We start from the raw sequence: 26,849 nt of genomic DNA, 5'->3' as shown, positions 1-26,849 counted from the left end.
AAATGTATGTACAATGATAGGTGCAAATTTGAGGTGCTACAGCTGCCCCTATTCAATCAGCTGGGAACCCGAATGGATGAGAGCAACGGCTGTCAGACTTTCAGGGTAAACAGGGATTGAATACCAAGAACCGTAGAATTTGCACAGTACAGGGATCCACCAATGGAAACGTCCGCTGGGATTTGATATTTATTGCTGGGTATATATATTTTTTGGTTTTCAAAGGGTATGGCCACATCCAGACATCACAACGATGACGAATGGGAATATAAATCACCACTAGATGCCAACGGACAACTAGGAAAAACTCGACGTTTACCAAGACCAACGGAGAGGTAACCAGACATTAATGAATGACTGGAAAGGATACAACCATTTGTCGACGGACGAAATGGGAAAAACTCAACGTTTACCAAGACCAACGGAGAGGTAAATCCACGTGGGGATAGGTACAACTAGACGTCATAGGACGAATAGGAAAAACTCGACGTTTATCGACACCAACGGAGAGGAGGAATACTTCACTAGGGAAGAAGGACACAAACAAATCATCATCGGATGATCGGGAAAAACTCGACGTTTATCGAAACCAACGGAGAGGTAACTCTGCATGGAGAGGGGTACAACTAGACATCATCGGATAACTAGGAAAAACTCGACGTTTATCGACACCAACGGAGAGGAGGAAACTCTACTGGGGAGAGTGAACACAACCAAATCATCAACGGATGATTGGGAAAAACTCGACGTTTATCGTCACCAACGGAGAGGAGGAAACTCTACTGGGGAGAGTGAACACAACCAAATCATCCACGGATGATTGGGAAAAACTCGACGTTTATCGACACCAACGGAGAGGAGAATACTTCTTCGGTCTGAATACCGGAAAATTGGCCTTGTGCCATGAGTACATCGACCTGACCGTCGGAAACTCCTTCGGTCTGAATACCGGAAAATTGGACTTGTGCCAAGAGTACATCGACCTGATCGTCGGAAACTCCTTCGGTCTGAATACCGGGAAATCATAAGTGCATATTATCTATAGCCGTCAAAACGTAGATAATACACTCGCATGGAAGATTATCCATAACCGGGCTGTAGGTTGCTAAATGAACAATCGACCGAAAAGAAAGGCATCTGGGTACCAGACTAGGTATGCAAAAGATGACCAATCAAAAGAGGATAAAGTTGCTAACTTGGAGCAAGTATCCAAAAAGAAAGTGAAGACCCAATGGGGACAATACTGCTTGATCAAAGCAAGTATCCAAAGGGGACAAGACCATTAATACCACAAAGAGGGGATTACATCTACCGGTTTGTAGGCAGAAAACCACGGAAAAGTAACCAGTCATCATCGGGATGAGCACGAAGGGTTAATTCCAACAAGGGGAGGAAAGTGGGATTTTACAACTACCAGCTAGTGGGTAGAAAACCACAAAGATAGGACTTACAGCTACCGGTTTGGTGGTAGAGGCCAAACAAATTCCGCTGAGGATAAGATGAATGAGTGTCGGTTAGTGAGCGACTATTCATTTATGCCCCAGGGAAGTACAGGAGACAGCCAACAGGAAGCCAATTTAGGATCGATCCAAAAAGGCAGACTGAATCAAGACTCATCCTAATGAGGAAAGAACTCAATAGGGAAAACCCATCCCATTAGGGAGGGAACGGAAGCAACCGTCATCCACGAGGATGTATCTCAGTGGGGAAATGGCAGGAAAAGATTGACACTTTCTGCTTAAGGGGTAGACTCTACATGGAGAGATCAGACACACCCGACTCTGCTAGGAAAATCTACTGGGGAGATTTGTATTACCAAATAGCAGGAGGCAATCATCAACAGATACACGGCAACAGCTGCAACATGAGTACCTGAATGCTATGATTATGCATGTATGCTTTATACCTAAAATGCATGATGAATGTTGACAAACAGACATGCTTAACACGCAGGTCCGGGAATCAACCATCCGGAGAGAAAACCAAAGTCACCAGAGAGCCAAGAAAAATCCACTGGGGACTGGGATATCAGGGAACACTTATTCTGCAGGGGAGGAAGGCCACCGGAGGCTTCCGGAGGGATCGTCGGTCACAACCGGAGAGAAGAGTTCAACATACAAGCGGATGCGCCACAACAACTTGTGCTAGAGATACCAAGAAAGCAATCAGATCTCTGATGAAGATAGATAGGCATTGAGAAAGCTTTTCATGCCAATAACTCCGTTGGGGAATCTATCTGAGGGACATGATGGAGTACTGGGATGTTGATCTACCAAATACTGAATCTTCAAAGAAAAACACCCACGTTGGGGAGAGAGGAAGACTACTCTGCTGGAGAGGCGAAAGTTGCAGTCTTCAATAAACACTCTGCTAGGGGAGCTGCCCCACAATAATGTCCGAAACAGCAAACTTGCTGGGGATGCCCCACGATAGGGCTCAAACAGCACTCTACTGGGGATGCCCCACAATAAGTGCTAACGGGGATTTGGAGGAAGAATCTGTACTGCCGGGAACATGAAGATGAACAACTTCAAACAACACTGCGTCGTGCAAATTCACTGAGGAGAGACCATACGAGGTTCTGCAGGACGAAGATACAGTCATGCTCGGGATACGAACAATTGTCTTACCTGTTGGTAATCATACCACCCTCGGGAGAGCACTGCGGATCTCCTAAGTATCCTTCCATCATCGTGAATGTTTACTTTGTTTAAGAACAATTTTTTTGAAAAATTTGTTTATTTCGAAAACAATGATACTTTGTCAATTAAAACATGCAAAGCATTTGTTGAGTCGAAACAAATAAGAGTGCAAATAATTGGATAAAAGCTCAAATTGATGTGATGGGATGGTAGTCTGCAAAGGGCGAGACTCCATAGATTTGTACAAGTTTGAAATCGGTGATATATATTGGAGAGGGCTACATTGAACGTAATGACCTTTCCTCTACCATTCTGAATTTTCGATGTATTCAAAGCTTCAGTCGACGACGAATCGAGAATCCCTGACGGATGACGGATATAGAGCACAGTCTTGTCAAGATGCAGTTACTTGCCAAATCCCTAATTTTTGCCTAGATTGCCCCAGTGTGAGGTGATCAATCTAGCGGGATGCAAATTCTCTTTTTTTTTTTTCAATGTCTCTAACTTTTGCCTGGATCGCCCTTTCGGGTTTTCAATCCACCGAGACGCTCCTTTTTGCCTAAGTCGCCCTTTGGGGTGTTCGACTTAGCGAGCTTTTGCTTTTTTGTTTTTGTTTTAGGCGAAGTATTTCTTGACTGCATCGGAATTCACAGGACGAGTGAACTTCTTCATCCATTGATGTAAGTGTTAAAGCACTGCCTGAAAAGGCTCTCTTGACAACACATGGACTTTCATAGCTTGGGGTTCACTTGCCCCTGGAATCGGGCACGAAAGACAAGACTTTCTTGAGCACAGGGTCCCTCGGAACACACGAGGCTTGATCTTCTGGTCGAACGCTTTCTTCACTCTCTGCTGATATGACTGACCATGACACATGGCAGCTGATCTCTTTGATTTTGATTGAACTCAGCATCAGTCAACTTGGGACTTTGAGGGTGCTGTTTTTCTTGTTTCTTTCTCTCTTTTTCTTTCTTTTGATTTGGATTTCTTTTGATTTGGTTTTCTTTTGATTTGGATTTCTTTTGATTTGGTTTTCTTTTGATTTGGTTTTGCACCCTCCTCTTTCTTTTCTTTTTTTCTTTTTTTTTTGATAATGCCCCAGTTGGTTGTTCTGCTGATTCTCGAGATGCAGCTGAGTGATCTTCTTTTCTTGCTCAGGAAGTCGGGAAATCTCGTCAGGAATCCCTTCAACATTATCTTCGTCCACTTCGAATACAGGGAATTCAAAATTGGGAGATGACGTCCGATCACTATGTTCAATGGGTTTGAGAAACAACCTGCATAAAGATTTTGATATGAAAAGCTCTTTGAAAAACAAACAAGACAATCGTTATGCAGATGAAAAGATTGCTTTTATTCTTGTTTTTAAAGGTTTTTTGTGATCACCAATTTCATGCAAAAAGCGAAAAGGGAAAACAATTGGAAAAACAAATGTTTTAACATGAATTATTTGAATGAAAATATCATTGCACAAAATGCTGCCAACAATGTCATCACTTCTCCTTTTGGCATGGGAGAAGGGTTTTTAAACAAAGTGATTGTTACTCTGACTTATGAAAAACTGTAGAAAAGCCCACAGTGACCCAATTGTGGCAGACACCTCCAGGAATGATGAAATTGTTCAAATCCCCTGCGTCCTCTTCCAAGATAGCAGCATCCTTTTCTTCAAGTTGATCGTCATGGATGAATCCTCCACTCTTGAACAGACCTTGCTCATTGCATGCCCCAGAATAGTAGCCAATGCCAGCCCGGGATCGGTTAACCAGGAATAAATCCATCAACAGTACAAAGTCTGGCAAATATCTCTCTGAGTTCACAATTCTCTTGCTCAGGATGATCCATCAATCTGGCAGAGATGGCTCTGGTATAATACCGGCAAAGTGCGTCTTCAAAATAAATGAAGATCGCAGGGTCAGACCACAGGACAGGAGACCGGAACAGAACCTGCTGATGCAAATGATGCATGAAGTGTTTATGCATATGCTTTGTTTTTATTTCAAAGGAACTCGAGGGTTTTATTTGCAAACTTTGAAATATTTAGCATTTTGATCATATATGAGAATATCTCCTCAGATATATCAGGTGAAAAAATTTTTCCGGTTTTTTCATGTTTTGAAATTTTTTGCAAATAAACTCCTTTGAGTTCCTTGAAAATTTTCTTTTTTTGATTTTTTTTCTGATTTTTTTCATTGCGTTTCTTTTGAAAAATAAATATGCTATGATGCACATGATGCAGACTGGACTGGCTGGTTGTGCAAACTCTGACTAGGTCGAAGCTTCAGTCAGGATCAGAACATAAATCCAACTTATGGTCAAACTGATCACACTGTTGTCTGAACTAGAGTCACCAACAGAACCAAAGTCACCAACGGTACCTGTAATGAATAACCCTTCCCACTCACGGGCGTAGTCTAGGCCAGGGTAAAGCTGAGAGAAACGCAGCATAAATAACCTTTCGCAGAATACCATCATATACACACCTGAAGTATGTAACGACAATATCCCACCAGGGTCTGAACTGCTCGTGATATCAATGTTCCGCTAAGTGGCGCCATACCACCCGCTTCCCATGAATCACTCTATTCCTAGGTTTCCTAGATTTCACTCATAGCCTGGGTATTGGGCCTTTTACCTCGAGTAACTCCCACCCCAAACAGAGAAACACAGCCAGATGAACAGATGAATATGAATGAATGCAAACATTGATGCAAATAATAAATGCAAACAGTAAATGCAAATATATACAAAGAATGCAATAAAATAGTGCAAAGCAACCAAAGCCCTAACCTAGAGAGCGCTAGGAGAGACTCGCTCAGGGAAGATGGACCAGCATAGGTCAACTTCTCTTTATCCCCAGCAGAGTCGCCAGCTGTCGCATCGCGCGAAAAACCGGCGGGAAAAGAAGAACAACAGAGCCGCCACCGTGCGTTATTTATCCCAAAAGAGGGAAAGGAAACGCTCGAAGTAAACCTGGGAAAGAACATGGTCTCGCGACCAAAGAGGATGGGTTCGGGAGTCGGTTATGCGAAGGGAAGGTATTAGCACCCCTACGCATCCGTAGTACTCTACGGGATCCACGCACAAAAGGAAGGAATATTGGTTGCTAAACACTGCTCAAACTCACACACACTGGCTGAAGGAGACAAAAGAGACTGACTGAAACTGACTCGGCAGGATATCGTATCCTGGGCCTACTTAGTCTATCAGGCATAGACATCAGAGTCGAAGTAGTTCGGACTGGGGAAACGACACATGCTCGCTAGGATATCGCATCCTATGCATACGTATCTTCTCGGACGAGAGAAGAATCAGAGCATTCGTAGCTCGGCTGACACGCACACAAACAAACAAGACACACACAGGCAAACGTGGAGCCCGACTGCCAATCACTGGACTTATGTCAGCATCCGAACCTAAAACACACGCAAAGAGGCAAACGTGGAGCCCAAATGCCAATCACTGGACTTACATTGACATCCGAACCTAAACACACACACACTGGAACCCAAATGCCACTCGATGGACTTACATCGGCTTCCAAGCACACAACAAACACAACAGGTTGATAGGGAGTCGGGGACTCAGCCTATAACTGTCAAACACACACAAACAGACAGACAGCAAATGCTAAGGAGTCACAGACTCGAGCCTAGCAAAGGTCAGACAACACACACAAAAGAAAAAGGGCGCCCGGAGAGATCAGCTCAATCTCCTGCCTACATACTTCATCTGGTATGAAGATCAGGGCGATGTAGTTCCCCTACGCAGGGATAAAGGACTAGCCTAACCAGATAACAGAGGGAGACACAACTAGGGAGACTACGACTCGAGCCTAGATGCTATCATGCAAATCATCCCTAAGTTAAGGTTTCTAGCTAAATGGCACAAGGGCCAACCTATCCTAAGTATGGCTCACACAGGAAGCAAACCACACACACTTAACTTGCACAGGAAGCAAGCCAAGCAAAACCTAACTTGCACAGGAAGCAAGTCTAAACTAATCCTAACTTGCACAGGAAGCAAGTCAAACTATCCTAACTTGCACAGGAAGCAAGTCAAACTATCCTAACTTGCACAGGAAGCAAGTCAAACTATCCTACAAGCACAGATAGCACACGCTATACACAAACAAGTGGCTCAAACAAGGGTTAGGTTTTAGTCAAGGGGTCATATCAACCTCAACAAACAAACCTCTGGAACTGGGTGAATGTTGCTCTTAACCTTGCCATTGAGGGGCTAAGGTGAAGCAGATGAAAGGATGAAGTGAGGATGAGACCTCACAGCTCTTATCCCTGGCCTGGGAGAGCTCAAGACAAGAATGTGTGGGTTCAGAAAGTGGGAACCCTTCTACACATTAAAACTGACTCAACCGTACAATTGTACAAGATCTTGGGTTTGTATCTGCAATGCATCAACACAGTGGTGTGAGCAAAGCGGATGACACACTGAATAGTGGGGGATAGATTGCATATCCCTACCTTCCACCAATTGCCTCTTCACTTAGGAGGTCTTTGACTCTATGCAAGGACAAAGTTAAACATCCACAAACATTGCCTCTTAAGGAGGACTTCAGACAGTTGCCTGGCCAAGTAACAGGCCAGGTCTTCCAGACTACATGAAGTAAAGGAGACATACCTCAATGCAAATTGCTTATACAAGCAAAGCAAAGCAAAAAGTTCACAAGGAACTAAGCAACTAAAGCACCTGAAACAGTCAAGCAGATGTTAGTATGCAACTTCAAACAAAACAAACAGAAACAGACACCAATAGTCAATTAGAGGCATATGGATGTGCAAGGCACAAGGCTTAAGGCATGTAAGCCAAGCCACCTACAAAACAAAGAGGTTAGACAATGATACTTGAGTAAGCTCAATCAAAAGAATTGGTCTTAATGGTCATTTGATAGTCAACCTGAAATCACAAACTCAAAGGTGAGTAACAGGACCACTAGGACAAGCCTAGGGTCAAAAATGAATGAGGAAGTCCAAACAGCAAGGGGTAAGTATCCAAAATCATGTTCAAACAATTAGGAAACAAAACCAATTGGGTTCACATTCATATCAATCATCATCATCATTTCATGAACCATTTAGGTCAAAACATGGCAAACAGAAGCTCATAGAAGTCAACAGCAAGACTTGCATCAAAAGCAATCTAAACATTTTCCAAAAATCACCAAATAAATCATGATCATTCCTAACTCATGGCATGGTAAGCATGTCAAATTTCATCCCATTTGGACAAGTGGAAGGCAGTCAATAAAATCAGAAAGTCAAAGCAAATTTGAACATGCTCAATGAAGTCAACCAATCATGCATCAACTTAGAAAAATCATAAGTCAAGAATGGTGTATGATAAATGAATGGGATCAAAACCATGGCAAAGATGAGGATGTCTAGTTATCTCATGCAAATTTCATGTCCATCCAATAAAGTATGAGAATTTCACAAATGAAATGGGAACATGTGTCACACAAAGTCAACATTTGTCTAGGCAGGGAAGAAAAATCTCAAACAAATGGAAAATAGTTCAAATAAATCCAAGAAAAATCACAAGGCAACTAGACATTCAAGAGTAGGCTCATGCAAAATTTCAATCCATTTAGAGGTCAAGAAGCATAGCAATGAAAATCATGAAGTTGGTCATCAATGGTGTGACACAAATTGTCACACCCTAATTCAAAAAATCATATCTCACAAACCACAAATGATAAATTCACAAACTCTACACCAAAATCACCATGAGTGTGTCTAGTTTAAGCACAAAAAATTTGGGAACCATTGGATACATTCTCATCATTTCACAATTGATTTGGCAAAGTGTACAAAATTTGGTCACATGTCACAAACCCTAGCACCATTTAAAAAACCACTCATCCAAAAATTCTGGAAAAATAATGATAAAAAAGTAGAGATCATGATGAACACAACACAAAAAATCCCATTGAATTTGGATCAAAAATGAGCAAGTTATGAATTTTGGAAGATTGGTAATCAAAGTGAAGAAATTAATTGAATTAATATTGAGAAAATGGCATTTTGGTAATATTTGGATCCACTTAATGAAGTGATGTCGTTTTGGCCAATAAATGAAATAATCTGATTGGTTCTTGAAGCTAAGCCATGTACACACGAAAATGGGAAGAAAACTGGGAAATTCACAGGCTAGGGTTTTACCATTCCAAATCGTGTTTCTCAATTTTGCCCAGAAATCGAAATTGATTATACCATGGTGTTCATCAAACATCATACAACAACATCCTAAAATGGGTTTTCATTAATTCGAGCTAGGCAATAAGAAACAAGCAAAATAAGTTTGAATCATCCATCTTCATTTCAACACAACTCGACCATTACTCAACCATTTTTAAAAACACAAAGTGCAGTGTGATCAGGGTGAAAAGACCTATGAGATGTACATCACAATTTTTGAAAAGATTGAGGTCGAAAACTCACCTATTTTTGAAGTAGAAAGAGGAACAGTGGTTGTTTGGCCTTTTAATGGTGAAGCAGATGAAGCAAAGCCTTCCAAGTGTTGATTGGTTGAAGAGCTCTGGCTTGTGGATGCTTGGAATGACCTTAAACAAACCCAGCCATGGCTGTATGCTTCTTTAGAACAATGCTGGCAAATGAACTCCCAGTTGATGAATGGTGCTGCAAGTAACTTCCAAATGATGGCCAGATGATGGAACAACAAAGGGATCCTTGAGTTCTTTAGAAGTTTTTTGACAGACTGTTTGAAATGCCAACAATGAAGCCCTTTTTAGAATGAATGATTTCTGTCTTCTCATGTGTCATGGCTGCTGCTAGCTGGTTTCATTTGATGGAAAATGTTGAGGAAATGCTGTGTTGAGCAAGGCAGGTTTTTGTTCTTTTGAGGGTTTGACAGGTTTTTTTGGAGTTTGGCCAAAGCAAGGTGAATGGTTGATCTTGGTTGGTCTGTTTTGTTTTTGACAGCAAAATTTGCAAGATGTCTGGTGTGTTGGCTGCAGCTAGCAAGGGTTTTGATTGGAAAAATGAGTGAAGGTTCTTTGTGGTTTTTGAGCCTTGACAGTTTTCTTCAAATCTGTCAACAGCAAGGTGAATGAAAGATGAGTGGAATATGGTTGGCCATGTGTTGCAAGGCAGGGTTTGACAATGTTTGCAAGTGAAGGTTGCTAGGCTGCTGCAGGTTTTAAACAGGGTTTGCCAATGAAGGTTGCTAGGTTGCTGCTGTTAGAAGTTGGCAAGGTTTGGCCATGAGAAATTGAGATGAACAAGACTGGTATGGTTGGCAAGGCAGGATGGATTTTGAGTGAAAGAATGGTCTATGGTCTTGTGCTTGTTGGTTGCAGATTTTAAAGCAAGGCCAAATGGATGCAGTTAGGAGGAGTGACCTTTTTGCTGCAAAATGTGTTGGCTTTTGATGAATGCTAGTGGTTCAACATGATGAGGGGTTGTGGAAAATGCAATGGCTAGGTTTAGGTTTTGGAAAGCAAGGGTTAAATGCAAATAACAGGATCCTTTTTGAGAGGAGTGTGAATCAATGAAGTGCTTGTTATGTTGGTGCTATCTAGTGAGGTTTTTGCCATGGCAGGAAAAATGATGCAGTATGTTCAAGCCAGCCTTAGTTTGTTGGTTTAGGACTTGACAGGTTTTTGTAAGATGCGAGTAAGCAAGGGTTTTAGTTGGTCTTTGCTGCAGTTTTTTTTTCATGACAGAAAAAGGGTGGTGAAGCTGTTGGTTTGTGGTTTTTTCAATGACAGAAAATGCAGCATAGAACCTGCTGTTGGTCGTTGTTCTATGGTATGGCAGGGTTTTGAGTTTTGTAACTTTGGTCTTTTGGATCAGGTTTTGACAGAAGAATGCAAGGCAAGGTTTGGTGCTGCTTGAGTTTGAATAGGCAAAGTTCAAATGCCAGTAGCAAGGTCAGTTGAGAGAGTGAGAGAACCAATGCCTCCTGCTGTCCTGTGTTTTATGCTGCTGCTGGTTTTGTTTAATGGGAGTTTTGACAGGTTTTTCTTGGCAAAATGCAAGTGAGGTGGTTGGTTCTATGTGGCTGCTACTTCTGTTTTGTTATGACAGAAAAACAATGCTTAAGTCCTCTGTTGGATGTTGCTGCCATTGATTCCTCATGACAGAAAAGGATTTGAAAGTCTTGTTTGGATGTGTTTCTGTGGGAGAGCCAGGGCCAAGGTTTTTGTCTTTTGGTCCTGTTTTAGCCAACAAATTGGAATCTGCAAGATGTGTGTTGTGTTGGTCGCAGCATTCTTGTTCAAAAGGACAGCAAAACTTGCATTTTCTGGACAGTACAAGGTAAGGTGGAAGCATGGGTGGATGGTTGCTTTGTACTTTTCTTCCAAAATTCAAGTATGCAAACATGGCCATATGTACCATTGGAGTATGGCTGCACTACAAGGCCTCAAAAGTGGCAGAAGAATGATCAAGAATGCTGCATAATGATGCTGGTACAAGGCATGGTTGTGGAACTTAGACAAGTATGGTGAAATTGTACCTTTCTTACAATTCAAGCAAACAAGCAATGGCCTTATGTACTGCATATTTTGACTTTGCAAACACATTCTAAATGACATTTATGAGCTGTTCCAATTGGCCAAATGTTGAAAAAATGTTTAAATCAAAAAGTCAACTCTTGGTCAAACTTGCATTTAAATGAAAAAGGTCAAAATATGCCATTTTGATTGGTGAAGTTTTGGCTCATGAAATTTATATTTTTGGAAAGAGGGGATCAAATGTGACTTGTAGGAAAAAACCCCACCAAAATTGGCCAAACGGTTTGGGAGATATGGCCCTTTGAAGTTCAAGATTTTCTGAAATCGATTCGATCATAACTTGCCAACCACACATGGGAATTGAGAATTCTAGGACTTTTTGGAAATGGGAGAACAAGATCTTCAATTTTCATGTTGGGCAAAAATTCATTTGAGGCTTGTATCAAAATGTAAGTTTGAGGATCAAGACTTTCCATTTATGGCAGGTTTCAGTTACAGGCCCAGTTTCTATTTTGGGAAATTTTGATCTGGCTTCAAATTCTTCCATGATGGTGTTTGGCATGATGTATGATGACTATTTGGACATGAATGAACTCTCATAAACCAATTCCAATCATCCAATCACTGATTAAATGGACAGTTGACCAACAGTTGACTTTTAGGGTTTCTGACTAATTATGCATTGACTGATGACTTCCAAACCCTAATTCCTTGAGGACTTGACTTCAAATGATGTCCCAAGTTGTATGAACTCTTGATTATTGATCATGGTGCCCAAATTCCACAAGAATGACCACCATCCACTGCTTTGACTGACAGTTGACCTTTTTTAGGGTTTTTGACTGTCTGTGTATGAACTGATGACCTCTGAGTTTTCAACCCTTGACCAAAATACTTCAAATAGACCTCCAAGCCATGTGAACTTGTTGGACAAACCCCAAGGCCTTGGTTCAATGAGAAATTCCTTTGCTTGCTTGGTTGACTGATCAGGAGATTAATTTGACCTAATTCTAGATTGCTTGCTCTTGAGGCAACTGAGAACAATGCAAATGCTATGCAATGGACCATGATATGCTATGACCTAATATGAAAATGTATGTACAATGATAGGTGCAAATTTGAGGTGCTACACCTTGTACAGATGATTTGCCTCGGCAGTCCACCCTTTGTTTGAGCCTCACTTGACTGGATATAGTGTGTGCTATGTGAAATGTTTGTTTTATTTTGATTGATGCTTGCATGCTTGCTTTCTTCCTGGATAGGATTAGCTTGCTGTTGTGCAAGTAGGTAGAAACCACAACATAGGGCAATGATGCATGATAACACTAGGCTCGAGTACAACACCCTGGTAGTGTGTCTCCCTTTGTATCTGATTAGAATTTCTTTCCCTTTCAGGGGAACTACGTCGCCCTGATCCTCATACCAGATGAGGTACGTAGGCAAGAGGCCGTGCGAGGTCTCTCCGGGCACTTTTTTTCTTTTTTGTGTGTGTTTGCTTGTTAGCTTCTTGTGTGTCAGGATATGGATGTAAGCCCAGCGATTGGCTGTCCGTATCCTGATTGTGTTTGTTTGGTTCAGAAGCCGATGTAAGCCCAACAATTGGCATTCGGGTTCCCAGTTTGCCTGTGTTTGTGTGTGTCTTGTTTGGCGTGCGTGAGCCGAACTACGGCAGCTCTGATTCTCGTTCCAGACGAGATACGTAGGCATAGGACGCGATGTCCTATCGAGCTCTCTTCCTCTTAACCCCACCTGCGTTGTCTTTGGTGTGTGTGTGTGATATTTATTTAGCAACCTTTTCTTTCTTTTAGAGCGTGGATCCCGTCGAGTACGACGGACGTGAGGGGTGCTAATACCTTCCCCTTGCGTAACCGACTCCCTTACCCTTTCTCTTTGGTCGCGAGACGATGCTTTTTCCAGGTTTCTCTGAGCGTTTCCTTTCCCTATTTTGGAATAAATAACGCGCAGTGGCGGCTCTGTGTTGTTTTTGTTTCAGCCCGCCGGTTGTTTTTCGCGGATGCGACAGTTATCCCACAAATAAAGTGGGAAACCACGCAAGTTATCCCTGCAAAAGTCATGTGAGCCCTCACAAAAATTCAACAAAAGGGTTAGTGAAACACCATAAGCATTTTTTTCATGATCAACAGTATGGTTTCAAAAAACTCAAACCCTGTGGCATACATTTCAGAAATTAAACGGTTAAACATTCAAGACACTGTTTATACATTCATATACATATTAAACCCATGGGCAAAGGTAATGGGAATAATGGCAAACCTGATTGGAGAGCTTGATTGAAATTGAGTTGCACCCGTGAGGTTTACAAAACAATCTTCAGGGTTTATGTGAGGCAAAGGTGATTCTGTGTAGTTGAGTCCCCTTCGGGGTTTGGAGGCTGCTCTGAACTCCGTTAGGTCTTCTCTCACTATCTTTTTCCTCAGGGTTTTGTTCCAAGGAAACCTCAGAGTATTTTGCTTCTCTTCAAAATCCCCTTTTGTTTTGTGTTCTCTCAAGTGAAGCCTTGGTATTTATAGACTGAATTTCATGGTTTTGTGGGCTCAAATGAGAGAGACCCAAGTCCAAAAAATTTTATTATATTTTATTTATTTAATTATTTATTTAATTAATTAATTAATTAATTAAAAATTAAATTTTATTATTATTATTTTTTTTTTTTTTTCGTTTTTTTTTGTTTTTTTTTATCTAATTCTGATTGACATGATGTGATGCAATATGAAATGCTAAATGAATGCATGAATGAGGAGGGCAAATTTTGGGGTGTTACAGTAGGGCTGTTACAAAAGTTGTTCAAGTGTTTGGACAACTTCTTATGGATGTTTAGAAGTTATTTGAAGTGTTGGTTTGGAGAAAACACAAGTACAATGGAATTTGGAAGTTTGAGGTTTGGAGAATTTGCTACAATGGAGTTTTTGTGCCAATTATGGTGTATTGAGTTATGAGGCTTGTCTCTCTATTTACAGAGACTACATATGGTTCATGTAACTTGCAGAAATTAATCTTGGTTCAATTGGAATGCTAGTTTGGTGACTTGGTTTCATTTTGCACAAAAAATCATAATGGATCATGATGAAAAGGTGGAATGATAGGAGGAATTTAGAGGTACTTTTAGGATGTTGCTTCTGGTTTAAAGGTTAAGTGTGATCAGAAGAAACAAGTTAGAATCTCAATGCAAGAGTGGTTGGAAAAGTTGGCCTTTATCAAAATGGATATGAAGCTTTTTGCAAAACCTTCAAAATATGGCATCAAGACTTGGTCAATGGCTCAATCCCTTGTGTAATACATCAAAGGTTTGTGTAATATTATGATTAAGGTGAGATTTAGAAGCAAGATAGCATGTAAAGCAAGATCTTATAGCTTTGGCTCAAGGTTACATGATGAATTTGTCATGAAAATGACCCAAAAATTCATATTTGGATAGCCAACTTCAACTCTTCGAAACTCCTAGCTCAAATATGATAATTTCATGATCTTTGATTTTTTGGAAAGATAAGACCATGATCTACAACTTTCATGGATGGAGTTTTCCTTGAATCAATATGTATCATACTGAAAAGTGATGATCAAGTAAGCCACTTTTTGAAGGCAGATTTGGTTGAAAGTTTTTTCTAAGTGTTTTAAGTTCATGGTACCAACTTCATGGCTTCATAACTTGAAATCCTTGCATTTTTTGGGAATTAATAATCAAGGAAAAAGTTGAAGTATAAAGTAATACCTTTAATATGATAATTGGAGCAAAGAAAATGGTGGCCTGGATCACAAGTTATGTCCTTGGAAAGATGGGTACTTGAACATGTATTTTTTTCATAACTTCGAAAATTTTACAAAACCAAATCTTGCCCTTTTTGCAAGTAACCTCAAATTTCTTGTTTACTCTTGATCAAATGCATCCATCAACCATATTTTAATTATCCTTGAGTTGAGAAGTCCATGGTTGACCAAATTTTTTGAAAGTCAAACTTTGACTTTGCCTTAGTTGACTTTGTATCGGATGAATCTAATTCTTGAAATCTTTAATGAATGGGATCTCTTAGGCATATTGGATGATGTGAATGAATCACTTATAATGTATTCGAAGTATTTGAACCATACTTCAAGCTTTGGGATCATGCCTTGGCTAAAAAGTCAACTAGTTGACTTTGGATCAAAACCCTAACTGAGGGTATCAGATGAACTCTGGCCTTGATAAATTTGAGATGGAATGATCTTGAAATTGATTCTTATTGATGGAAGTCACTTGATTACTTGGGAAGGATGAGGAGTTTGAAATGTTAAAACTCATGCCAAGTCTTGATTGATCAATCTTTGAAAATTCTTGGTGCAAAACCCTAGCTTAAGATAAACAAAGTAGAAAATCTTTTTGTATTTTCAATAGGTTAGTAGTGCAAAGATGCTAGATGTCATACAAATGATACAAATGATGGTGGCATGTTAGGGTTGAAAATTAGGGTATGACGGTAAGAAATTCAAAGAAATGGGTGGATTGATATTAACATAAGCTTAGAGATCTTTTGTTATCAAAAGGGGAATACTCAACCAAACATCCACCGATAATGAGGGCTTTTCAACATTTAAGCGGGAGGGCTCCAACTTGGATTTAATCAACAAGTATGCCACTAACCCCTATTAAATGGAAAGACTTATAATCAAAATATCATGGAAATGGGAGAATTATATCTCAATCAAAGATAACTTAAATCTAACTGCTCTCTTTTGAAAAGTTAAAAAAAAGGCACAAAATTGCCAAAAGGAGAAGATGGGGTTGTTAGTTCGTTTTGTCTTTTGAAATTAAAGTCAATATGGTTAAGTTTATTTACAATGTGTGTATGTGTGTCACTTTATGTAAGGATTATAGTCTTTTGTCCAATTTGATACTCTTTAAACTCTTGGTTTCAGGTCGATGGATCTCATGGACCACACCATATGCATGTCATCATATGTATTACTATTATTATATTAAATTTTATAAATATCTTGAATTCATAAATCCATAATCTAAAGAAAAAATTAATAATAATTAGTATTATAAAATTTAAAAATAAATTTCGATATACATGACAAAATAAGTCATTCCAAAGAAATCCAATGAAGCTAAAACCTACGTGGCCTCATTTTTTAGAGGAGATAAATTGTATTTAATATATCAGCATTTATATATTTGAATTAAATCTTAGTGAAAAATGTTTTGAACAAATATTACAATTATTATTCATTGTATATTAAAAATCAAACGTTGATAAAAATCAAACAATTTCATATTTTTTTTTTAAATTCAGCAACTTAAGTTTTATTAACCTAAGTTTTCAAGTTTTTTTAGAACTTATAGACCATTATAACAAGTAAGATTATATATCTAGGGAGCAATATAAAACACAAGGGAAAAATAATTAACTTTATTTATTATATTTTATGAAGCCTTTAAATAAATTTATTCTACGATACAATCATTAACATGACCTTCCACCAGGCCCACCATATAGAAAAGCTTGTTGAGAATAACTTCCTTCAAAACCACGATATAATAAGTCATAACAACTTAAATTACCATCTTTAATTATCTTCATATTTCTAGGATTTATATCAATTTGATTATATTCTGAATTAATTATCTTAATTTTTTCCATGAAACCCGAGTTTTTGAATCTTTCTTGTGGTAATCTTCCACTACCCATTGGAGGACTAACCATTCCAGGCGGAGTATAAGTTTCACCACCATATCTAACGATAGATGCTCCTGAACTTAAGTGAGAGAATAATTCTTTTGGAAAATATCCAAAACATCGTAGCTTTGGGAATATACATAACCACCAATGACCCGTTACTTTATCCTACAAATATTTAAGCAATTAAAAGATGATAAAATATACATTATAATTTTTTTCAAATGAAAATTACCTGTTTGATTGTGGGAACAAAAGCCCATTTTTTAAACGACCCAATGCTAGAAACAGGTGATAAGATCATTCCAAGATATGGTTTACTTTTGACTTGCACGAACCCAGGACAATGAACATTGTAACATCCTGATCCACCTGCCTGCATGTTTGTATCAAATTGAGCAAAATAATATTAAAATTATTTTTGTCTAGTAAATTTAATAGTCATTTTATTAAGAATATTTAAGAATTATTAGGAACATTAAGTTTATAATAATACCGTCCAACGTGTTGTTAGGTGAATTTCACTATCTCCATATAAGTTTGGCATAACCTTGTATATGAAAAAAAATTGATACAAATAGTTCATTAAAAAAAGTTTTATTGACACATGAAAAATAAACCAAAAATACATGTTTGAAATCTTAAAAATAACTTACCCCGATGCCAACAAATATGCTATTTAAATTAGATGGTGGACCACTCTCAACCCAAATTCCAGATAAACTATATTGTTTTCCTTTAAGCTGTAAATTATATGCACCAACGTATGCATATCCTCCATGAAATGTCGTAGTTTGATTTGTATCGAGGGTGATCGACTAGAAAATAAGAACAAATGTAATATTTAGATTAATAATTAGAAAATTCTTAAATACTAAAAACATTGGTGTAGACCCCATTGCATCAACTTATTTTTCAAAATTTTAATTTAAATTACACAATATATTTGTAATTGTGAGAAATTATTTTTAATTTATATTGATACTTAATCCTCAATAAATATATTATGATAGCTTAAATTTATTATATAATTTATAACCTTACATTGCATGATATGATTAGGAGAGTCCACTTACATGATACTCATGTGAATTTGACTGAAAACCTTTAATTTGATGTTTTTTTGTTTTCTTGTGAAAGGGAACTTTTCCCAGTGGACATTCTTCAATGATTTTACCATCATAAGATGACCTTTTTGGCACAATGTTTCTTGTAAAGGTTGGATAACGCTATTTGGCAATGAAATGGAAACAAAACAAAGATTTATATTTCAAATTATGAATAATAAAATGCATAATAAATCAAGTAATCTTATTAAACCTATAAAGATTTAAACTTTTTATACCTGGATTTTATGATTTTTTAATAAAGGATGATTTAGAGAAGGTTGCTTGTAGATATTAATACAACCAAAATCAATGTCCATACGATGCTGGATATGTTAACAAAAATTACAATCATGTAAAACAGATGTAAAATAAATTATAACAAAGGAAATTAAATAATAAACAATACCATAACGATATCAGATGTAATAAAATAACTTGTCTCATTTGATAGAGTTCCACTTCTTGCATCAATATTGCTACATGTTATCCAAAAGCTAAGAACAATCACCAAAAATAACGTCATGACTTTATAGACTTTACTTTTAATTGATTTTTATGTAATACTTGTTTAATTATTTATACGTATTTATACTAATACTAACAAAAACTTTCCATATAAATTTGAACACATAATTTTGAGTTTAAAAATAAAAATAAAAATGATATTAAATTTAAATAAATCATTAGAAATATTCAATTAACCTATTCAATATATTGTTATAACCATTAATAGTTTATAACTTAGTGATTTTAAATAATAAACTTGTTAATAATAAAATAAGATATTGATTATTTATGATCTTTAAGACGCTTGGGATTTGACAATCTACTGATTTTAATAATATTTATGTTGTACTATTAAATTTTAAAATGATTTATATAATATAAATAAAATTATAACTTTTTGAAATATGACTTTTTAGATTAATTGAATAACTAATGTATTTGATTAATATATAGATCAAATATATCAATTATTTAATAAATATAAAATTTGATGTTTGATTAAAAAAGAAATGGAGGAACTACATCAACTTTATATATTTTTTTTGTTGACTCAATATTTGTTTCATTGTGAATTTAGAAACTACAAATAATAATAATAATAATAATAATAATAGTGATAATAATAATTATTATTAAGATTATAATTATTATGAATAAAATTACCTGAATAATAATAATAATTAAATATAATCGAATAAATTAAATAAGTATCTTGAATCATGTAATCCATAATCTAAAGAAATTATTAATAATCATTAATATTTTAAAATTCGTAAATAAATTTGAATTTAAAATTTACAAGATCAATCATTCTAAAGAAATTCAACCATGTTATATCTAAAGCGTCCTTGTTTTCTAGAAAAGAAAAACGGTATATAATATATCAATTATATATATATGAATTAAATCTTAGAGAAAACTATTTTGATCAAATATTACAAATCTTATTCATTGGAGTTTTTTTAATCAAATGTTGATAAAAGTGAAACAGTTTCATTTTTTTTTAGATTCACCATCTTAATTCTTATTAAATTTATTCATAATATTTGAAAAATGATTAATATTTAACATATAAATAAAATTATAACTTTTGAAAAATGATTAAAATAATAAATGTACTTCATCATTTCTTTGTTATAACCAAATTTTGACTTTTAGAATCATTGAATAACTATTGTATCTGATTTATATTTGTTTCATATATATAGTTTTATATTCAACATCTTAAGTCTAAAGATTTTTTTTTGACACTCATATAATTTTAAAATTATTTATATACTATAAATAAAATTTTAACTTTTTAAAAATTCTTAAAATAATAAATGTATTATATCTATTTTTTATTATAATCAAATTTTGAATTTTTATATTTATATAACAACCAATGTATTTGATTTATATATAGGTCAGATACACCAATTATTTAATTAAAATAAAATTTGAAGTTTTTTTAAAATGATAAATGGAGGAAGTATATCAACTATATATTTTTTTGTCGATTCAATATTTGTTTCATTGTGAGTTTAGAAACTTCAAATAATATTCATAATTATAATTTTAATAGTGATTATTATTATTTTTATTATTAAGATTATTATTATTAATAAAATAATAATAATAATAGTAATAATAATAATATGTAATGTAATATATTAAATAAATAACTTCAATTTAGTAATCCATAATTTAAAGAAAATATTTATAATCATTAATATTATAAAATTTGTAAATAAATTTTAATTTAAACTCTATAAGATAATTCGTTGTAAAGAAATCCAACCAAGATATATCCTATATAGCCTCATTTTCTAGAAAAGAGAATTTGTATTTAATATATCAGTTTTCATATATATATAAATTAAATATTAGAGTAAAATGTTTTGAACAAATATTAAAAATATTATTCATTGTATTTTTTTAATTAAACATCGATAAAAGTGAAACAGTTTCATTTTTTATTTTAGATTTACCATATCAAGTCTTACTAAATTTATTTATAATTTATTTGACAACCCGATATTTTTAATAATTTCTATAATCTACCTATTAAATTTTAAATTATTTATCTAATATAACTAAAATTATAACTTTTTAAAAAAGATTAAACTAATAAATGTACTTCATTCATGCTTTGTTATAACTAAATTTTTATTTTTTAGATTCATTAAATAACTAATGTATATGATTTACATGTAGATAAGTTACATCAATTATTTAATGAATATAGAAAGGTAAAATTTGCTTAAAATAAGGAATACATAAGTATATCAAATTTATATTTTTTGTTTACTACTTATTTCTTTCATTTTTTTAGATATGACATCTTAATTCTTATGATTGAGTTTACTTTTAACTGATCATCCTTGAGTGGTTCGTCAGCATAATTCCTTCTTTTCAATATCAGACTATTTTTATAATATTTCCTGGTTATTCCTGGGTCACCTTTCACTATTTCTAATTGACCATCTTCTAAGGGATACTTTAATGCAAGATATAGGGTGGCTCCTCACTCAGACCGATATTAATTGAGTTTACTTTTAACTGATCATCCTTGAGTGGTTCATCAGCACAATTCCTTCTTTTCAATATCAGATTATCTTTATAACATTTCCTGGTTATTCCTTGGTCACCTTTCACTATTTCAACTTGACCATCTTCTAAGGGATACTTTAATGCAAGATACATGGTGGACAACACTGCTTTCAGAGCATTGAATGAGGGCCTTCCTATAATAATGTTATAGAGGGACTGTTTGCATGTGGTTTATCACAGACAATCTTTAGCCTCATATTGAGGTTTACTTCCAAGATCGGCTACAAAATCCTAGACTAAGTGTTAAGTTTATAGGATGTTTTATTTAAATGTTTGGATTAAGAAAACGGTTGACATGAAATGCTTGTAAAAGGTGCAATTAAAATAGATGAACGAAAGACAAGATAAACCATAAATGGCAAAGCAGATAAAAATACTTGGTAATTTAAATTGCTTGAAGGTAAATGTGGACGCAAGCATACATTTTTGTGGGAATGAACTTGTTTCTCTAAACGCTTGATACTTTGAGTGTTTTCCCTCTATAATATTACAAATGCGACCTCTAAAACTAACAATGAACTTTTCTTAAATAGGAAATAAAATTAACTGTTATTTCGCTCTTGATGATTAATAGCTTGACATATGTCTGCCCACTTCCTTTATAACTTCCCACGTTCTTGATATTTTCAAATCCTACCCGCGTAAACTGTCATTTTCTTCGACTTCGACCTGCACATTTTCTATCTGTCGGACCTATTTCGACTTGGCTTATGTTCCATGTCCGTCTTTTCTGTCGAACCCCTTCGACCATGTTCACTCTCCTTGAAGCTTTGTTTTGTGATTCCATACTTATTGCTTCAATTTTTCTCTTTGGAATAGTCGAAATTTGTTGTCTAACAAGTTGCCCCTAAAAGGCCAGTTTCGACCGATAAACTTGGCGTTTTGTCTTTCCTAATTTCGACTAGGTGTCTAAACATTGATGATGTCATGCACAATGATGACACCTTTCTGCGCCACGGTTTCCAAGGTAAATGCCATCATTTGCAACTAGTTCCTAGATTGTGGGTTTTCAACCACCTTTACTAACTTTCCCACTACCATTGAATCAGAATAGTTGTCGTCAATATCGATTGACTCTTGGTTGTCATTTTATTTGCTTATAAATACCATTCTTCCATATTTTTTGTTTTCCTTCCTTCTTCTCCTTTGCGCATTTTTCTGCAACTCTCAGAACAAATACTTTTCTCATTCCCCTTCTTTCTTAAATTGTAATGGCATATTCTGCTAACATTATGAATACAGTTACACACGATACTAGTAACAATCCCATCACTTTTAACCTTGCTAAAAAAGAAGGTTTAACCATGGTTCCTCAACCACCTTCAAATAATCCATCCAAGGTGGAAACTCGGCAACGACAAACACTCATTCCCTTCATGGTGACTGAGAAACTTCTCGCCTTCCATGGGACACTCCCAAACGAAAGAATGCAACCAAAAAAGGTTCAAAAAGTCTTCTCTTGCTTCACCCCTATTGTTCGTTCTACTTTCGAGAAGGATGGCATCATCAATCTCAAATTTATGGACCCAGAAGCTAGAGTTTTCCAGTCGATTCCTACTCCTGACAACAAAGAATACATAGCCTGGCTCGATAGGGTGCAAAACAAACGTCAAGCCCAAAGGAAGATAGCTGGCATCTTTGACGCCATCCAAATCTCAAGGCATGCCCGTAGGGTCAATCCTTGCATGTTGTTTTCTTCGCTCTATTTCTGGGAAGGTTCGACTAACACCTTTCACCTTCCCTGTGGGATGCTGACACCCACTCTTTTCCCTGTGGCATGCCCGTAATGTATAATGTAATATATTAAATAAATATCTTCAATTTAATAATCTATAATCTATAGAAAATATTTATAATCATTAATATTATAAAATTTGTAAATAAATTTCAATTTAAACTTTATAAGATAATACATTTTAATGTAATCTAACCAAGCTATATCCTATACAGCCTCATTTTGAAATTATATTTAATATATTAGTTTTCATCTATATATATATATATATATATATATATATATATATATATATATATATATATATATATATATATATATATATATATATATATATATATATATATATATATATATATATATATATATATATATATATATATATATATATATATATAAATTAAATCTTAGAGTAAAATATTTTATTAAAAATAGTAGTCATTGTATTTTTTTAATTTAACATTGATAAAAGTGAAACAATTTCATTTTTTATTTTAGAATTATCATCTTAAGTCTTAATAAATTCATTTACAATGTATTTAACAATCAGGTGTTTTTATTTCATTCTCAAACACTAGAACATTTTTTTTTATCTTAAATGTTGAATATAAAAACCAAAAAGCACAATTTCAAACGGGCCAGCGGTTTGACGGGCCCACATAAGCGATGAAAAACCCTAACACAACTCCGCCGGCAAGAGAATGCGTCTGCAGTCGCACCTCAACATGATTCCGTTGACCTCTGTAAGCTCTGAAAATTATGGTATGTATGAGTTTTTCGTTGTTTATTTGTTTTTATGAAACTTGCGCCATTGTTGCTATCTGTAAGAACTCCTTCGCAATCTCAGTAACTCATATTCTTTATCTCCAACTCTCATTGTATGGCGTTGTTATTCTGTTTTAATCACTGTAATTGATGATCCACATTCATCTTGACTTGTTTTTATTTTCCCCTCTTTTGGTATGTTCCTGATAAATGAATTTCTTATATGTTATTGTGTTTGATAAACTTTGTTTCATTTTGTTTTTTGAATTGTGTTGCTCTATCTTCAATTATGATTGTGCCCTAGAATTGTGTTAAGGTAACAGAAGACCATTTTTTGAGAGCACTAATATGGCCTTCAAATATGTTAGTTTTTATTTTTAGAATCTAGATTATTTCGTTTGATGCCCTCATCTACTAGTTGTCCATTAACTATTATATTTCTATTGGCATATATTGTTTTGGTAGTTTCTTAGTGGAACTTTCTCTGACTATGAATGCAAATTGTTCTCAAGTAGTTTCCTTTTTATATTTTTCAGGGAAAGGATTATAGGACCCAGATTCAACTAGGAAATGGATCTTTGCTAGGAGCAAGTTAATGCCTGTTTTATATGAGATTTAGGTAGGAAAAAGTCATTTAGATTACTTAACTTGTTTGTTATTACAGTATATTACTTGCATACAGCTATCTGGTTTTGTTTGAACTGATTGACATTGTACTGTCAGCAATCCTATCTACTTCACAAATGACCTACACTACCTTAATTTACAGTTTAATTTTTAAATGGGATTCTATGTGAAAACTAATTCTACAGTTATTTTAAGGTGGACATTTCTACTTAAACAGTGGTATATATTGATATACGGAAGCTAGCAAATTTTCATGAAATGTAAATAATGCATGCTCTTCAGATATATAATTGATTGTTTTTAATACTTTTAACTTTAGTAGTTTGGCTCATATTTAAGTCATGTAATGGTCAATCGGTCAATGTCATTGTTGAGTGAGAGAATTTCTTAGTTTCTTCTTTGTATGAATCGCTTAGTAAGTTCAATTTATGTATACTAATATAAATGTATGGACTTGTGCATCAGGCCATCAACTTAGGTTTTTTGAGATACATTCAGTTTGTTATGTGCAAATTTTTCCCACTATCATGGGTTGATGAAGAATTGCTTGTGTTCTAATTGGATGATTGGATCATCTCTACATTAGGTCTATTTTGAGTTATCATTATTCTGAATAGTTTACAAGCTTTACTGTTTTATCCCCTAATCCGAAACATATCTACCGATTCAATCTGTTGCACGGTGTGGTACAATTTATTGACATGCGAATAAATCCATTTTATTACTGAAAACATTGACTTTTGTTTTGCAGAGTGTCACCAATCATTTATCATTGGGTGGGGAGGTATTTTGGAATGGTCAGCATCGGAAGTCTGGTGTTGGTTATGCTGCTCGCTACAACACTGATAAAATGGTAATGATGACTTAAGACTTGTTCTTACATGCATTATCTGCAACTTGCTTGCTTCCCTTTGCTTACTTATTTAATTTCGGATCTTTCACAACTGTTTATTTATCTAAAGTTTATCGTATAGAATAATGGCCATCCCGTTTTTTTGCTATATCGTTTTTGTGGATGCTCTGCTCTGCTATCTGGGATTGTTAACATATGCTACATATTATCTTATTTTCTGTTCAATGTTTCCATTTTTATCACCTACTTATTTTATTCATTTTATATGGCTACCGAAATATATCAAATTGCTTGTATTCATCCAGGTTGCCACTGGACAAATTGCCAGCACTGGAATGGCCCTTCTAAGCTATGTTCAGAAGGTATCTGATAAGGTGAGTCAATCATGACATAGTAGATTTGTGCTTTCCTTAGTCCTTTTTATTTCTTACATTGAATTTTCCTTGCAGGTTTCTCTGGCTACTGATTTGATGTGCAACTTCAACTCCATGTCAAGAGACGTCACTGCTAGCTTTGGTTATGACTACATCCTTAGACAGGTACTTAGTACTACATATTTGGTGTGATGCTTTGTCATTCCTCGACTGATTTTAAACGATTCCACGATTTTTATGCCTATTTCTTTATTTTAAATGGCACTTAGTAATACACAATGTGAATTATGAGGAAGAAACTTACCACCCATGTCTCCCTTTGAAAGCTGATTAGGATCATAGTTGGCCATTTAAAGTCTCCCTTTGAAAGCTGATTAGGATCACAGTTGGCCATTTAAAGTTCTTTGCTCATTGTGATGAAATTTTGACCCATTTTATCCAGTTGAAAAACCATCTTATCTTGTTTCAACATCTTGTGTTGGTTATTGTAGTGCCGCCTTAGGGGAAAGGTTGATTCCAATGGCGTCTGTGCTGCATTTTTGGAGGAGCGGTTAAACATGGGTCTGAACTTCATTCTTTCTGCCGAGGTCAGAGCGCTTTCCTTTGTTCATATACGTTTTATCAGATTATTCATCATTCTTTGACATGATTTTCATATTTACTTATTGCAGCTTGATCACAAGAAAAAAGACTACAAATTTGGATATGGTTTGACTGTTAGGAGAATAAAATAGCAGGACTAGAGCTGTATTTCCTTTTTCATTAGCCAGCCTAGCCTAGCAAGTTTTCTTGCTTCATTTTACTTGTTGTAGATTTTTCTTTTTGGGAAAAAGAAAACACAGGAGGAATATATCATTTGTGTCGGCAAACATCATTTAATCTACAAGTTGGCCTAAAAATACTTCAAATTTGTTGCCATGTTTTCCCTGGAGGGAGATGTAGAGTGATAATAGATGACCATGCATATTATAAGATTCATTTCAACATAATGCTCGTGTTTGCTAATATCTTTCGATTTCTCAAGAGCGACGACTTAAAAAAGTCCTTGCATAATTTGGTGATTATGTTTACCATTTGGATGTTTTCACAGATTCATACTAGAACTAATCACACTTAATAAAGCGATTTGGATGTTTTCGCAGATTCATACCAGAGTTCTATTATGTAGAAATAATCTAGTTAATAAAGCGATTAATACTGATATCTAGTTGAAATTGGGATCCATAATATATTGAATGGAAAATGTTGTGGACTCCCTAATACCTTTCAATATGTTAAGAGACAGAACTAGAAAGTGCGACGTTATAGATGTCATAAAAAGTAGATAAAAAGAAAATGAGGTGTTAGAAAAATTGAGAACGTTTGCAAATGTATGAACGTTGCTTTGAATCTTAATTATCCATATACATGCTTACACTTTGATAATTAATATTTCCTTCCTATTTTATTATAAATTATTTTTACTTTTCATTCAAAATT

General features: G+C 35.4%; 2 protein-coding genes across 4 annotated transcripts; one reads left to right on the top strand and one right to left on the bottom strand.

The window, feature by feature from the left end:
• Positions 1 to 16,531: 16,531 nt before the first annotated feature.
• LOC127103789 (uncharacterized) lies at positions 16,532 to 18,458 on the bottom strand. 2 transcript variants are annotated; one of them, XM_051041024.1, is made up of 7 exons: positions 18,324 to 18,458; positions 18,154 to 18,240; positions 17,885 to 18,037; positions 17,465 to 17,626; positions 17,305 to 17,358; positions 17,044 to 17,184; positions 16,532 to 16,976 (listed from the first exon to the last, which is right to left on the bottom strand). In XM_051041024.1, exons 1-7 carry the CDS (start codon positions 18,438 to 18,440, stop codon positions 16,596 to 16,598), a joined length of 1,095 nt encoding a protein of 364 aa, XP_050896981.1. In that variant the 5' UTR covers positions 18,441 to 18,458; the 3' UTR covers positions 16,532 to 16,595. The 2 variants fall into 2 exon arrangements, with proteins under 2 accessions (XP_050896981.1, XP_050896982.1); XM_051041025.1 differs by lacking the exon at positions 18,154 to 18,240.
• A 4,881-nt stretch (positions 18,459 to 23,339) lies between these two features.
• LOC127103792 (mitochondrial import receptor subunit TOM40-1) lies at positions 23,340 to 26,377 on the top strand. Of its 2 annotated transcripts, none has more exons than XM_051041027.1 (6): positions 23,340 to 23,494; positions 24,895 to 24,996; positions 25,302 to 25,370; positions 25,446 to 25,535; positions 25,862 to 25,957; positions 26,042 to 26,377. In XM_051041027.1, the coding sequence occupies exons 1-6, from the start codon at positions 23,453 to 23,455 to the stop codon at positions 26,102 to 26,104; spliced, it is 462 nt and encodes a 153-aa protein (XP_050896984.1). In that variant the 5' UTR covers positions 23,340 to 23,452; the 3' UTR covers positions 26,105 to 26,377. The 2 variants fall into 2 exon arrangements, with proteins under 2 accessions (XP_050896984.1, XP_050896986.1); XM_051041029.1 differs by having other exon boundaries at positions 23,355 to 23,513.
• The last annotated feature ends 472 nt before the right edge of the window (positions 26,378 to 26,849 follow it).

This window comes from Lathyrus oleraceus, chromosome 7 (genome assembly GCF_024323335.1).
Source record: "Lathyrus oleraceus cultivar Zhongwan6 chromosome 7, CAAS_Psat_ZW6_1.0, whole genome shotgun sequence".
Taxonomy (NCBI): domain Eukaryota; kingdom Viridiplantae; phylum Streptophyta; class Magnoliopsida; order Fabales; family Fabaceae; genus Lathyrus; species Lathyrus oleraceus.
The sequence above is the reverse complement of the archived record's forward strand: the minus strand, read 5'-3'. Positions and strand labels throughout refer to the sequence as shown.